Source organism: Calidris pugnax, unplaced genomic scaffold (assembly GCF_001431845.1).
Source record: "Calidris pugnax isolate Ruff unplaced genomic scaffold, ASM143184v1 scaffold225, whole genome shotgun sequence".
NCBI lineage: Eukaryota > Metazoa > Chordata > Aves > Charadriiformes > Scolopacidae > Calidris > Calidris pugnax.
Window position 1 is genome coordinate 5,667,999 of NW_015091072.1, and position 15,147 is coordinate 5,683,145.

Here is a 15,147-nt window from a genome sequence, read left to right on the forward strand (position 1 = left end):
GGGGCGGGCACCAACCTGCGGGTCTCGGGGGGGTGGGGAAAGGGCTGTACGTGTGTATATACGGGGGTGTGTGTGTGTTGTTACACACACGTGTGCATCTGTGGGGCTGGGTGGGTGTGCTTGCGGGCGTGGGGTGCGGCGGTGCGTTGTGCGGGACAAGAGGCGTGAGGCTGCGGGGAGGCTTGATGCGCCCCGCCCGGCGTGGACGTTCACCTGTGGGTATGGGGGTGCCTTGGCACCCCACGCATCAGCAGTGCACCCCCTGCACAGGGGCACGCACACACACACACACACACACGAGAGAACAAGCCGTGCAAACACAGGCGGTCACAGCCAGGCAGGCGGCAGCACGGCAGTGCCGAGGTGTGGCTGTGAAAAAGACTGAGGGTGATGGAGTCCACTGAAAATAGGGACTATTTCCCCCAGAAAGTCTCACTCAAAGATGAGTATTTCGTTTTATTCTAGCATCCTAAATTCTCAAAAGTTCTCAAGATTATATTTTGTGATTGAACTGTAGCCGTCCCACATTTTTATAATACATAGAATCATAGAATGGTCAGAGTTGGAAGGGACCTTAGAGACCATCTAGTTCCAACCCCCCTGCCATGGGCAGGGGCACCTCCCACCAGAGCAGGTTGCTCAAAGCCCCATCCAGCCTGGTCTTGAACACTTCCAAGGATGGGGCATCTACAGCTTCTCTGGGCAACCCCTTGTCCTGTCACTACACTTTCTGACAAAGAGTCCCTCTCCGGCTCTCCTGTAGGCTCCCTTCAGATATTGGAAGGCTGTTGTGAGGTCTCCCCGGAGCCTTCTCTTCTCCAGGCTCAACAACCCCAGCTCTCTCAGCCTGTCCTCATAGGGGAGGTGCTCTGTCCCTCTGATCATCTTTGTGGCCCTCCACTGGACCTGTTCCAGCAGATCCATGTCCTTCCTGTGTTGAGGACTCCAAAGCTGGACACAGTACTCCAGGTGGGGTCTCACGAGCACAGAGTAGAGGGGTAAACATGTGATAGTAAACATGGCAAATGTGTGAGACACAGAAATTACACGCAACGCCCAGGGTTATGTGCAGGGGCTGCAGCAGCTTTAAACCACACTGGGTCCTAGGGCTCCAGGTCAGCTTAACTGGTGCCCACACAGTTACACACAGGCCACTGGGGCAAACAACTGTTGGTATTAGTTTGTGATGGTGTCACGCAGATGATCAGGACGGCATGTGGAGGAGCTTCTGCAGCCATTCCTACCAGCTCAGTGGCACATGCAGGGAGCTTAGCAGGGAACAAGAAGGACATACAACTCACACCATTTTTCAGCCACGAAGATAGGAGTCTTGGCTTGTCAGATATCCTCAAGCTTACTCACATAAGGTCAAGCAGAGCAGAAGCTGACCCTCTCCTCTCTGCAGTCTGTCATCAAACCATACCTTGTGTGTCCTCCCTCATACCTAGATATTGCAGAAGCTCATTTCTTATACCATAGCACACCATACCATACCCCTACCGCCTCCAAAGAACCAAACCCTGAGCCATGCACTTACACTAAGGCAGCAGCACCCTGGCAAGGCCAACCATACCTATCCCTTTGCTGTGCTAGGTGTATGTAACATTGTGTGCCTCCATAAATACATATGCCTTTGCTTTGTTTGCATGTTCACCCTAGAAAAGTGGCAAGGAGGGGGCTGGTTGCCACATGTATGTGATACATCCATGTGTGTTAGACAAATAGCATTTTAGCCAAACAGGAAAAAATGTGATGGCTGAAAACTTCTTGTGGACAACACGCCCTACCTGCTGTGTTCCTGATTTTTTGCTGGGCCAGAGAAGTCATGTTTTGGGACATTCTCACTGCCAACATGGGATGCAAATGTTCCCAAACATCCTCCCCTTAGTCATTTGACCATGAAAGATAGTTTCTGACACATAGATCAGGTAAGTGTAGTAGATGAACTTGAACTTGTTCCTGAGCTCAGAGGGGAAAATAAGTTCCAGTCACCCAAACAAGGAGTGAAAAAAAGAGTGTTGTAGGATTTGTGTGACGAGCTGGAAAAGACGAGCAGGGAATGACTGAAAAAAGAAGCCATAGATGGAATATAAATTTTCCACACAATTCAGCACATACTTACTTAATAGTGAAAGAATAGAATTGGGGCACAAACAGCTGATCTAGTAAGCGATGGGCTACATTAGGAAGAAATCACACAAATGAAAGTGCTACAGAATTTCAGGGGCTCTGGGGACATCCTTCTTGGATTTTCTGCCTTTTAGTCACCAGCTAGAGTTTAATGGTGACCGTGCTGCCGAGCAAGCCTGTGGCACCCCTGCTCCACCCAGCAGAGAGGGGCTCCTCACCTGCTGAACTCCGCGGGTTGTGAGAGGGAGCAATTACATTTCTGTCCCGTTGCGCTCTGCTGAACAGGGGGATTTTTTTTTTGGCAAAGGTGGGGGGCGTCCCCCTGACATTAGAGATAGCTCTTCTTGGTAGTAAGTGTGTCATCTTTCTTCCACAGCAGGATCAGTCCCAACGTATAGATTCATCTCCATTTCCACACTTCAGCATCTTCCTGCACCCCTTTTGTGTAAAACACTAAATACATGTGTACGTGTGCGTGCACATATGCACATACATATACATGTACATGCATGTGTACATGCATGTGTACATATACATGTACGTATATGTGTATACCTATGTGCCCAAATACGTGAGCACGCATTAACAAATACGCCTCCATGCCCCATTATAAAGAAAAGGCTGTCAAGGCTTGGTATCGCAGGGTGAATTTAAAACAGCATCACTGCCTTTAAAGCCGTCCAGAAAAGGGAACTCATAAATGAGAGGATGAATGAGAAGATGTCAGGAGTGTTAGCACTTAATATTCCTGGAGCGAGGCTGCGTTATTTGTTGCTGCGGCAGAGCGCTCCTCCCTGCCCTACCCCCCCCCCAGCCATGCACACACGCACGCACCTTCATTTCCCACCCTCATGTGAAAAACCAACCTCCTTGGCACACCCTGTGCCCTCACCCCGTAGGTGTCGTGCCACAGGGCCATAAACATGGCAGTGAAGCCTCCCTCCACCCTGATTAAGAAATAAATGATTGCAGCGCAGCCCCTGGGAGGGGGGGCGTCCGCCGGTTGGGCCCATGTTTTATTGATCGGGCCGCTGTGATGAATCAGCCCCCGCGGAGCCAGTGTCTGGCTGCAGACAGGCACTGGCCACCACGCAGAATTACAACGAGCCCTGCCTGGCATCCCAGGGCCACCACCAGGAAGGTGGCAGAGCGGGGAGATGCGGGGCTGGTGGCCAGGGGGGAACCCTGTGTGAAGGTGGGAGCCATGCCCCTGTGCCGGGTGGCCAGCAGCTCCCAGCTGGAGGCATGGGGAGGGATGGGGTCAGCAGCTGGGATTGAGCCTTCCCACTCGCTCCATGCCCTGTTTCTCCAGTCTGGATATTTCATAGAATCATAGAATGGTTTGGGTTGGAAGGGACGTCAAAGATCATTTAGTTCCAACCCCTGCCATGGGCAGGGACGCCTACCACTAGAGCAGGTTGCTCAAAGCCCCATCCAGCCTGGCCTTGAACACCTCCAGAGATGGGGAATCCACAACTTCCCTGGGCAACCTGTTCCAGTGTCTCACCACCCTCATAGTAAAAAATTTCTTCCTGATATCTAATGTGAATCTTTTTTCTTCCAATTTAAAACCGTTTCCCCTTGTCCTGTCATTACCCTTCCTGGCAAAGAGTCCCCCCCCCAGCTCTTCTATAGGCACCCTTCAGATATTGAAAGACAGAATGGTTAGGACCAATGGAAGGGACCTCAAAGATCATCTAGTGGCAACCCCCCTGCCACGGCCAGGGGACACCTTCTCCTAGACCAGGTTGCTCAAAGCCACATGCGGTGGGAGCACTGGGCGGGAGGGGAGGATGCTGAGGAGCTGGCAGGCAGAAGCCTAAGTTGGTCTGGATGGAGGCTCACCAAAGTGGGAAGGGGGCTGTGCCCTGCAGCCCCAGCCCTTGGCCGCAGGAGCAGCCCGGGAGCGAAGCGCCGTGTCCCTGTGTTACCCTGGTCTTGCCCAGCCGTGTGTAATCTTGTCCTCTTTTCTCTCCCTTCTCGCACCCTGCAGGACCCGGCACAGGGAGAGTAGACAACGGCTCCATGAGTTTGGCCGTCCCACTGTGGCTGCTGGCAGCGTCCCTTCTCTGCCTACTCAGCAAATGTTAATACAGATCAGAATTAAAAATAATAATAATAATAATAATAATTAAAAAAAAAAAAACCAACACGACAACAACAACGACAACACACAAAACAAAACGCGTTATACAGGAGACAGAGCGAAGAGAGGGGAGAGAGAAAAAAGAGAGGGGGAGGGGGAGAGAGAGAGGACTGTTTCTTTCACAACTTTTGTGTGTTCAGGAGCGAAGAGGGGGGAGAGGAAAAATTACAGCAAAGAAGACTCAGCAACATTTAATCCGAAACCTGACAAGCCGGCTGTCAAGTCACTGACCGACAAGGAGGCAACACGAAGCAAGGGAGAGAATGGGACACCAGCAAGGATCGTGTCGCCGGAGGATGCTGCAGTGCAAACAATCCAACAAAACCTGCAAAGCCAATCAAAACAGAAGATCCCTTTTTTTTTTTCTCTCCTCCTTCCTCTTTTCCATGCTCCCTCACCTTCCTTCCTTCCTTCCTCCTCTTTCTTTCTTTTGCAGAAAGAGGTCTTTGCTTCGGTGTCTATAGCCACTTAACTTTTTGGATGCCCTGGGTCATTTTTGTGAGCCACTGCTCAGCCAGTTCATACTTTTGAAAACAAACAAACAAAAAAAAAAGATAAAAAGAAAAAAAAAAAGCCACAAACCAGAGTAAGTCACCTGAAGCTCTCTGCACACTGGTGTCCTGTGAAGAACCCCTTCTTCTCTTTGCTTCACCCTGTGCTCGTGTGCACCCAGCCTTTGCTAAACTCCTTCTTTCTTGTCCCCCTCCTTCATGCAAAATCACTCTCACTGGCCTGAACTAAAGCTGTGTCAACTCTACTCAAAACATACTTTTCTTTCGTTATTTTTTTTTCAATCCTCTCCCTCTCCCACCTCAATTTGACCAGGTGTCCTCCTCTTTCTCCCGTGTATGCCTGTGTGCGTGCGTGCATGTGTGGCTCGCGCTCCGTCTCCTCTCTTTCTCTTGTTCTCTCTAAGCATGCAAAAGGAACAGTCCATGTGTACGTATGCTCATCCTGCTGTAGATAATGTCCTGCCTTCTAAGTGTGAGACAAGATGCTGAGAGATCACTCAGGCAGAGAAGAGGGTCGAGGGGAGAGGGGCAGCTGCAACACAGGTTCCCGTGGTGTCCCCTCTCCGCCATCCTCACTGGCTTTTTGACTCATGGTCACCTTGCTTGCAAGAGGCAGTCTGCACTTTTTGTTTAGCCTTTTTTTTTTTCTCTCCCACCTGCAACCTGTTTGGCTTTCAGCCTTCCAGTACCAGCATAGCAGCCCCTGCTATGTATGAGTGCTTGCACACATGCTTGGGGGTGTGCACACGTGTGCATTTGTCCAAATAAACAGAAGAAAACAGGACTGGCCTGCAGCACGACAGAGCACAGAGGGAAAAGGGACGGGGGGGCACTGGGATGTGAGCAATGAGACCTTGGCCATCATGGAGCAGCCATTCTTGTAGGTAAAGTGTGTGTGTAGGAATGATGCCTCGACGTGAAAACCACAATCTGGTCATTCCCAACCGTTTTTTTAGTCATGCAAAAATAGAGCCAATAGCCTTTTTTGTTGTTGTTCTTACTGTCCTCCCTGTTATAAAAGGAAACGTACGCTGTGTAAGGGTCAGTGTGCGGGTATGGCTGTGTGTATATTTTACACCATTGCTACTACAAAGCTCACTTTTCAAATTCCACATTCAAAACAGATTGGGTCAGAAAGTGTCCAGGACCTGTGAATGGAAGAAGAAAAACAAATTTCAGGTTCAAAATCCTGGGCTTATAAAGAAGGAACTTAAAGTGGTGCAGCAAAGAAGCAGGCAGCACAATTCCCCCTTGCTCGCTCTTCTCATCTGAAGGCTGCTGCTCTTGCCAGAGAGGGTGACCCCCTCCCATGGCAGAGTCTCGTGTAAAGATGCCAACAGGAGATGCTCCTGAGAGAGGAGAATGAGAGCGAAGGAACAGGCTGTGTGAGAAACAGGTTAAGAAAATGCTGGGTGGTGGCTGGAAATTGCTGCACCAGCAACAGGTCTGCTGCAGGGGACAGAAGGAGCAGTGGAGAGAGGAGGCCGACAGTCGTACGCTCCAGTGGCTGCAGCGCGTGTGTGTGGGTTGGGGCAGTGGGGAGAAGCCTCCTGTGCTTCCAGGCCAGTCACAAGCCCTGGCATCCACAGCAGCAACAATGGTAAAACATGGTGTTTATCAGGTAGCCACTCGTTTTTTTTGGGGGGGAGGGATGTGCAGGGAGGAACTCGAGTTAGCCCACGCAAGTTGAGTGACCATCCCGTGGCAGTGCAGTGTTTCACAGGTGCTTGGCACCATGGAGCTTGCTATTCTGTCACCCAGTGACAGCAGCACCCCTGGCAGCCATGCTCGCACGCCATTGAAGGCAAGGGGGGAAAGAGCTGTGGCGTGTGGGAGGAGATACCCACCGGGTGATCCCCTGCCAGGAAGGAGAGTGGGAATTGCTGTCCGTGAGCCCGTGCCCGGCCTCACACAGGGCTGGGGCACGCTCAGCCCAGGCTTCTCCCTGCCACTCAAGCGAGGTGCTTTCACCTTGCACTGCGGCACTGATGGCCTCCTCTCTGCTGAGCTCAGCTCTTCCGGGCAGCAGCAGGCAGGCAATTAAGCAGGCAGTCAAGGGCTCCTCCAAAGCAGGCAGCCAGAATGAGTGAGGAAATGTTAGAGAGACACCAGAGGCTGAAGTTTGGGTGGTGGCAGACTCGCTACATGGATCTGCTGTGGATTTGGATCATGCTCCCCCTGCTCTTCCAGGCCCCAAAGCCATATCTGGGGGTGCTTGTGCCTTGGTGCAAGATAGAGGAGCTGGGCAACTGGTTCTTGAAATCTGCCCAAGGCATCCAGGGATGGCTCCCTTCTTCTGAGACAGGGAGGTCACTGGTGTGACTTGTGCATCTCCTCTGGAGACTGGCATGCTGCAACCTAGGAAAAAAAATGCCCTGTATCCTTCAGAGCATTCAGACACCCCAGTCCTCGTGCCTACCTCTCGGGAGGGTCGTGTTGTTCGATGTCTTAGTAACAACTCCAAATTTCCTGCTGCAACAGGGCTCCTCATCCCCCTGGCACGGCCACAAGCTGATGGTGGTCCCAGAAGCCAGGGCTGGGAGCTACACCACCTCCAGCACACTGGCACAAGGGAGAACACCACATCACTGGCACTTCTCATTCTCGGGGCTGTACCTACACCTGAATTTATCATCACAGGCTTCTTGTGAGAAGTTGGGCAGCCTGCAGACAGTGACTTGCTGTTCACAGGCTCTTCCTAAGGGCCAGGTCAGGCCCACCATTTTCTTTTGGTTGAGGCTTCTCTTTGATGTCACCCTGGTTGCTGTTGTAAGATCCATCCTGCGTGTTGTCCTCTGCATGTGTTTTTTTTTTTCCTGTGGGGTCACTTTTAGGTGCTGGGTTCACGTACATCACAGCCTTGTGGTATGATAGTGGTCACAAGTTCCAGCACCTCGTTTGTGTCTCATCTTTTTTTAGTTTGAAAGAGTTTTGAGGGGATATTTTTTTAGATGTCAAGGCACAGAGGCTTATGGTTAAAGGGAAAAATATTACTAAAGACAGGACACCCATTTTTTGAAGCCACTTGCCTATTGGCTAGAAGAAACAGCCATAACCCCCATGCTGGGACCTGGTCTTGCCTGCAGGACCTGGGCATATCTGTGCCTCTGTCGTGGGGCTGTGGAACAGGGTTAAAGCCAGTTATTTGCAGACCTGTCTGAGCAAGCCACAAACACCAAGTACGCCTGGTATCTGCAGCAGTGTTGGGAGCCCCACTCCTGGCAATGTCTGTTCCTAGCAGGGCTGGGGGAGTCCTGGGTAGGCTGGAGCTTGATTTACTCCAAGAATCTAAGCCTGCCATGTGTGTCACGGGATGCTGTGAACATCCCCCTGTTTCTCCTGACCTCAAGGAGGGATCGCTCAAAGCATCTGTCGAGGGGAGAGCCCAGATAAGCATAGGAAACATGGGCAAGGTCAAATGCTTTTCCCCATTCTTTCTCCCTTCCACCCTTTGCCAGAGATGTTGCAAAGGGTTTTCTCATGTCTCAGGCCCTTTTCTCTGAAGCTATTTCTCCTCCTTGTTTCTACTCCGCATTCATGTTGCTCTCTTCCCCATCTCCTCCTGAAAAGCTGCGCTCCTGTTTCCTGCTGCCTCTCAGCTGGTTGGGGACTGGGGGAGACGGGAGTTTGGAATGGGACACCAGTTCCTTGAGCTTGTCAGTGTAATTGTGTTTGATTGATGGAGATTTAACATTTAGTGTTATAAAAAGAAATGAACAAAATGAAAAAAAAAAAAAAAATTTGTATTTCTCCTACTGGTTTGTAAATATTACAAGAGTTACATGAGATGTCTGGTAATGTCCAAGCAGAGGAACAAAGACTTAGATTTAATATATGGCCCCATACCTGCTAGCAGATTTCTAACCCTTTTCAGATGACCAAGAGGAGGGGTGAAGGCAAGTCTTTCTGAAAGGAACTGGACAGGGGAACTGCAGTCACGCCGAGCCACATGAGCTCCACGCATGACTGTAGCGTGTTGCTTGGGGTGTGTGTGTCTGGTCAGACGGAAAACGAAGCAGACGCCTGTCTCTGAACGGCTGGGAAGGGCGATGTGGGATGCTCCAGCCGACACCTGTATCTTGGCAGTTGTGTTCATTTTTCTTTGTTTGCAGTCCGGCCCCTCGCGGGTGTGTTGCTCAGTGGTGCACTCCCCTCCTCCCCTCCTCCCCGCTTTCTTCACCAGTGAAGTTGTGTCGCCCCATGCTAGCACCAAGTGCATGTTAACGTGCCATTCATGAAGATTCCATTGGTGACATGCATTGTGTCGAGAGTTAGTCTTTGTCTGCACACCTTTCTCATGCCACTGACTGTTCACCGCTTGGGCAGATCTCTCGTGTACTGCTGCTTGCCCCACTTTTGGTCAAAGTATATCCAAGCCCCACCAGCTCTTCTTAGCTCCAGGTGCATCCAGACCACGCCCCCAAGCCACCTGTCTGAGCAATCCCATTTTAAAAACCCAAGCTCATAGCATGGACAAAGTCACCGCCAATATCCACGTGGTCTCCAGGCTGAGTGGAAGCTGCACATCTGGAAGGAATTTGGGGGAGCAACAGTGAGTCGTGATGATTCAAGAACATTTGGAGAAGAGTATCTGGGGAGTCAGAGGAGCTACTTTACAGCTGTCCTTCACAGCCCTTCCACCAGGTGATGTTTCAGCTCAATCTTTGTGCAGTGCTTTACCACTTCACCCCTCCCTGATGAGGGAATCTATGAATCTATGGGCACAGGGAAACAGCTCTTCTCCTCACAACCCCTCTCGTACCTCTGCTTCCTCTCCTCCAAGCACACTGATCCACAGCCCAAATCTTCATGGTGCTTGATGTGATGTAGCAACTTACACCGAGGATGGCTAACCAAGACAGTCCTACAGAGGAGATGCTGGGGGGGGTGTGAGCAGTTCTCTCTCTCTCTCTCTTCTGATGGTGCACAACCTTACTGCTTCTCTGATTCGAGTATGCAAAACTTCTTGAGTTAGTTAGGGTTGCCAGGAGCAAACTGTCCCATGGAAAGAGCAGAACCTCAGGCAGGGAAGTGATGGAGAAACTGGATGGCAATTTTCAAGATGTGATGCCGGTGGAAAAGGGTGGGGATGAGTGCTGGCGATCAATCATCCATGTGCAGAACTCCCAGGTTTACCAGTGAGGAGACAGCGGCCTCTCAACACTACTCTTAGAGTGGCTTCATTTCCACTGGGATGCCCAGAAGACTTTTTTTTTTTAACTGCATGACTCCTGCTGACTAAGAGCTGTGTCACACCATTAAAACCTCTTTCTCTTTTCCTTCTTGTAACTTGCTAGAACGATGTTCGGGCAACTCCTACAGCCCCCCTCAATTTTGCTTGGTGGTTGGCTCCCATTAGGGCAATATGTGGTGTTTGCTTGTTGATTCACTCACCATGACAGGAAAGCAGAAGTCAGCTTGGTGATGATGCGTTGGTATGGTCCTCTATATCTCTGTGGCTTGGGGCAATGTGTTTGAGGCAAGGAGACCAGCCAAGGCAGGGCTTGGGAAAGAGGAGCAGCTTTTCCTAATTAGCCCAGATAGGTGGCAAGCAAAGGGTCCTTCACTTACTGCAGGCTCAGGTTAGCTGGTGCCACAGCAACTCAGCCTGCCCTGCAAGCCTTGTAGAAGTGCCCAGGCAAGGGAGGAGGAGGGGGCAGTGCAAGTCAGGAGGACATGACTGCAGCACGGGTGGTGGGGCTGCATGCACAGCAGGGCTCCATGGGCTGGGGAAGGGGCAGAGATCGCACCCAAGTCCCCGGGTAGGGCAGGACCTTCCTTCCCTGCCTGTGCTCCCGGTGTATCAAGCACTCACCTCCCAACCCACCCAGGACATGCACACCACGCTGCGAGGGGTCTCGGTGAGCGATGCAGTGTGAGACCGCAGTGGCTCCAACCTTGCCCCAGGAACAGGCGTGTGGATGTTTCTGTAGATAATACATGGGCCACGGATGGAGATGAGGAGCAAGACCACGTAGGAGGCAGCCAGTGAGGAGAGCACCTTCTCCAAAATTATGACGTTTGATCCGTCCCCATTTCGGCCACGCACAGGCACACACGCACACCCCTGCGACCTCTACCGCACAGATGCTACAGAAGTCCTCATGGCTACCATCCAGGCGCTCTCCTTTCCTATGCCCTCCATCACACACACAGCCAGACACATGCTCCTCCACTTGCTCCTGGCGGTGGCTCTGTCTGCCCACACAGCCACATGGTGACCTCCTGAGGAGACCAGGAGGAAGCACACGTATGTCTGCACCTGTGGGTGTGGGAGCACATGCATGTGCAAGGAACGGGAGGAGGGGGCAAAGACCAGGAACCTGCCTCCACAGTGCCACCGTCACCTCCCAAAATCTTTCAACTTTCCTAGCTGGAGCCAAGTTTCATCCTCTAGACCTTGAGAATGAAGGCCAGTCCCTTCTTCTTGCTACACGGTGGGGTGGTTAGAACTCTCCTCATTAACAGTGTTATATACATATAAATATATATATATATCTATATCTTTATATATATTTTTCCCCAGCACTGTAGACATGAGCTGAACTTCTCTTTATCGAAACGAGAAAACGGCCATTTTATTTTTTGCCATTGGTTTGTTTTTGGAACTAGCTCTGTGAAAGAAAATTTTAAAAGCGCAAGTGTGTGTGTAAAAGAACAGATCAAAAAAACAAACAAAACAACCCAACGAATGAACAAAACCCAGTGATGGAAATAAAAGAAGCTTTTTATTTTTTCTTTTCTCAATGTATTTAACTTCTGTTATCTCGTTTCTGTTTCTTTACATGTATGAATGCTCTGCTCTTCTGTGATCTTAAAAAAATACAAAAAAATACAAAAATTAAATAAACGTGAAAAGGAGGTAATGTTTCTTCATTTCCCTTCCCTTTATTGCATACCTCAGCTTGTCTCCTCTCTGATCATGCGTAGTGATGACTTTCCGACCCAACCAGGGGACATGGGCCTTCCTTGGTGGGGCAAGTTGGTGCAGGGCTACAAGCAGGGCAGGGGCAAGTGGCTGGGGCTGAGGGTATTGGGTCAGCCCTAGCAGACTGGCCCCTGGGGTGCAGTGCCTGGGGGTGAAGGGAGAAAGCTGGCTGTAAATGGGCATGAATTGGGGCTGCCAGGAAGAGATGAGGGGTGCAGAGGCTGTCCACAGCTGGGTGGCATGGGCTATACTGCAGCGCCCAGCCCTGAAGGCAGCACTTGCCTTTGGCTCTTGCAAATAAACACAACTTTTTAAAATTAAACAGTGTAACTGTGTGTATGCAGGTAGAGATCAGGTTCAAGGTTGCAGTCTCAGGAAGGGAAGAGAATGGAAGCAAATTGAAGGAATGGGCTGGGGCTGAGTAGCACAGGAGAGCACAGGTGAAGAGCATCAAAAGGCAGAGGATGATGGTGGAGATGGAGGAGGTTGGCCAGTGGGGAAGGAAACAGGAAATGCTGGCCAAGAAAACAGAGCAGGACACAGCACTGGAGAGGCCAGGTTTTATGTTGAGGAGGGAGAGGGAAGACAGGGGAATGGAGAGGGCCTAGGGCTTGGAGTGAGGGCAGCCAGGATAAGGGGGAGTGGGGTGGGAATCTTGTCTCATGAGCACAAGCAGGTGTGAAAAGAATAGGCTAGATGGAAGAGAGCAGAAGGGAGGGGACAGCAGAGTAGCCAAGGCAAGTTTACAAGAAAACACAGCCAAAGGGGTGAAGAAACCAAGATGCAAGATCCATGGAGTCTGGTGAAACGAGAAAGCAGCACCTGGGATATCCTAGCATGAGGTACAGAGACCCAGGACATCTACAACCAAATCACTCCAGTGGTGGGATCTCTCCAGCATCTAAGTGCCACCTGGGTGTCACAGCTTTGTGACACCTTCCTCGTCCCCCTGGGACAACCTGTATTTCCTGGTGGGCCTCGGAGACACAGGTAAATATGCTCCTGCATGAGGCAGCCATGCGGCTGGGGTCCAGGCCCTGGCTGTGTGTCAGGGGGGCTGGGGCAGCCCAGGGTTACAGCCCTGAGGAGGGGACAGAGCAGTGTGTGGCTGCACCTGAGGAAAGGCAACCCCAAAGAGCAGTAGAACCAGCTACACATGGCCGAGCCCATGGGAGAGCCTGGCTGCAGTGCTGAGAGGGACCTGGTCTGGTTCTCACACGCTGCTGGAGCATGAAAAAATAACAGGGCTTCTTATTTCTGGGTCTGCTCTGCCCAGCATCTGTGTGGTGCCTTCACTGCCCTTGTTTCACTTTCCACCTTCTCCTCTACCACCTGTTTACAGTCTGCTGGGGCACAGACTCAAGACCTATGTATAAAACAGGGCTATATTCTATGAAAACATGTATCTAATTTTGTTTCTGGGACATAACACATAGGACAATGGAAGCCTTGTTTTCAGTAGAGTACAGACCTGCTTCTTAAATTGCATGAAATTAAATAATAAACTGGTGTCACAAGCTCAGTGTGCTAAGCAGAGGTACGTCAGTAAGCACTAGGTGCAAGCAGGACTGTGAATATGAATGTGGCTAGTGCTTACCACACCTTTGCCATTCAAGAATGAGAAGAAGCAATGGATTATGAACCCTCCTCCATTGCTGTCGTCTCCTCCAGGGCACTGGGAGAGCCGAGGGGTGGCAAGGCAGGGGACACTGGACCTGTGTGTTGGGATATCAGGGTTCTGTACGGATATGAAGGTCAGTACTGAGCTTTGTTGGCCAGTCGCTGAGGTGGAAACAGGCCCCAGTTCTGGTGCTGTACGTGGATATCACCAACGCTACCAGGGATCCACTTCATCTGAACACACCTGGAAAAGCTGTCGCTGCCTTTTCACCTCCAGCACCTTAAAGCTGAGGCTAAGAAGATGACAAAACCCTGGCAAGCACAACCTCTCTTTTCATTAACATTTTAAATGGTTATTTTTAATGGTACATTTAACTAACGCTAACTTATCCATGGGAAGAGAATTTGGCTGTTAACACTGGCATCTGCTTAACAAACTGAAGCTCTGCATTTGGTGAGGCGTGAGCATAACACCAATAGTATTACTTGCTAACAGCAGACTCATTAGCATTAATTGCTGCGTTTACTACCACAAAGAGCTTTCTGTATCTGTAACAGCAGTTATTAGATGTACCCCATTCTCATTGGAAAAGGTACATAGGAAATTATTAGCAGTGATGCAGACCTACTGGTAAATGAGATCTAAATCCTTGGCACTTACCGTAACTCAAAACTTCCAGAAGAGTAAGAAAAGTGACTGTGTTCTTCATCTTTCCTCAGTGGAGAACTATGTTCAAACACGGCTAAATTGCAATTGGAAATGAGTTTAAGGGTTATGGTGCTCAAAGGCCACAGGAAAACGTGTGTCCATAAAAATATCTCGCAATTCAGCCAAGACTGGCTTTTGCTATCCAAAGCAAGCATTTTCAGGATGGGCAAAGAGCCAGGCTTAGAGGGATAAACTGCGGTGGATAAAACATCTGATCAGGTTTGCCACAACAGTGCACTGGTTGGCACTATTAAGATTGACAGGCCTTGTCACTTGTGCCCATCAGCAGCTGGAATCCCCAAGGCAACATATTTGTCTTAAAGACACCATATTTTGATGCTTCGGATGTGAAATAGGGTTGTTTTTTTTTCAGAAGATGTCTCAAAATGTGACACTTCAGGCTGGGTTATAAATCAGGATGCACTGAAGAGTCTACAGGGGTACTCCTTGCAACCTATTCCCTGAACAAGTGAACATGTGGCGAGTGAGCAAGCTGAAATGACCAGAGGGAGAAGTTTTGACTCCAGCTGGGCTTTCACCATCCCCTCCCACCAAGCCATACGCCATCTCCAAACCCCCATTCTCTCAGTGTCACGCAAGGGCAGAGGAACCACCAGGCATCCTGGCACAGAAGCAGGAGGTCCTCTTCAAGACTGATGGTGGGAGTCCTGCCTCCACCTGGCTGACCAGCAGCCAGCACCTTTCCACTGCCACCCAGCAGAAGCACACAAAGCGCTCCTAGAGGTGCCCAAGTCTGCAGCAAGGAACAGCAAAAACCAGATCATATAAGAAGGCAGCTCAGTCTCTGGATATAAGGGTGGCACAGTCATCATTACTGGAAGAGCTCTGCCTCAGGGACATACCGCTCACTCGAAGTGTCTTCAGTTGGCACAAATTGTGGAAAACACAGGCACTGTGCATTCAGCCAGAGCACACATGAGCTGGTGGCGAGCTTGAGGTAAGACTATGCGTCTTCTCTGCAACGTGGTTTGGAGAGCCTGCTCAAACAAAGGCTGTCATGCCTGCCTGTGGGCCCATCACACATTTGTAGAGTGGCCTGAAAACTTGTCTGGTCATGGAGAACCTCTTCCAGCTCATCTCA

At 50.5% G+C, this 15,147-nt stretch overlaps 1 protein-coding gene across 3 annotated transcripts in view; it reads left to right on the forward strand.

The window, feature by feature from the left end:
* LSAMP (limbic system-associated membrane protein) overlaps positions 1 to 11,658 on the forward strand; it is a 1,063,485-nt gene extending 1,051,827 nt beyond the window's left edge. For all 3 annotated transcript variants that reach the window (XM_014957165.1, XM_014957164.1, XM_014957166.1), the window contains one exon: positions 4,124 to 11,658. In XM_014957165.1, coding sequence (XP_014812651.1) covers positions 4,124 to 4,221 — 98 coding nt within the window. In that variant the 3' untranslated portion in view covers positions 4,222 to 11,658. The remainder of the gene's footprint in view (positions 1 to 4,123) is intronic.
* The last annotated feature ends 3,489 nt before the right edge of the window (positions 11,659 to 15,147 follow it).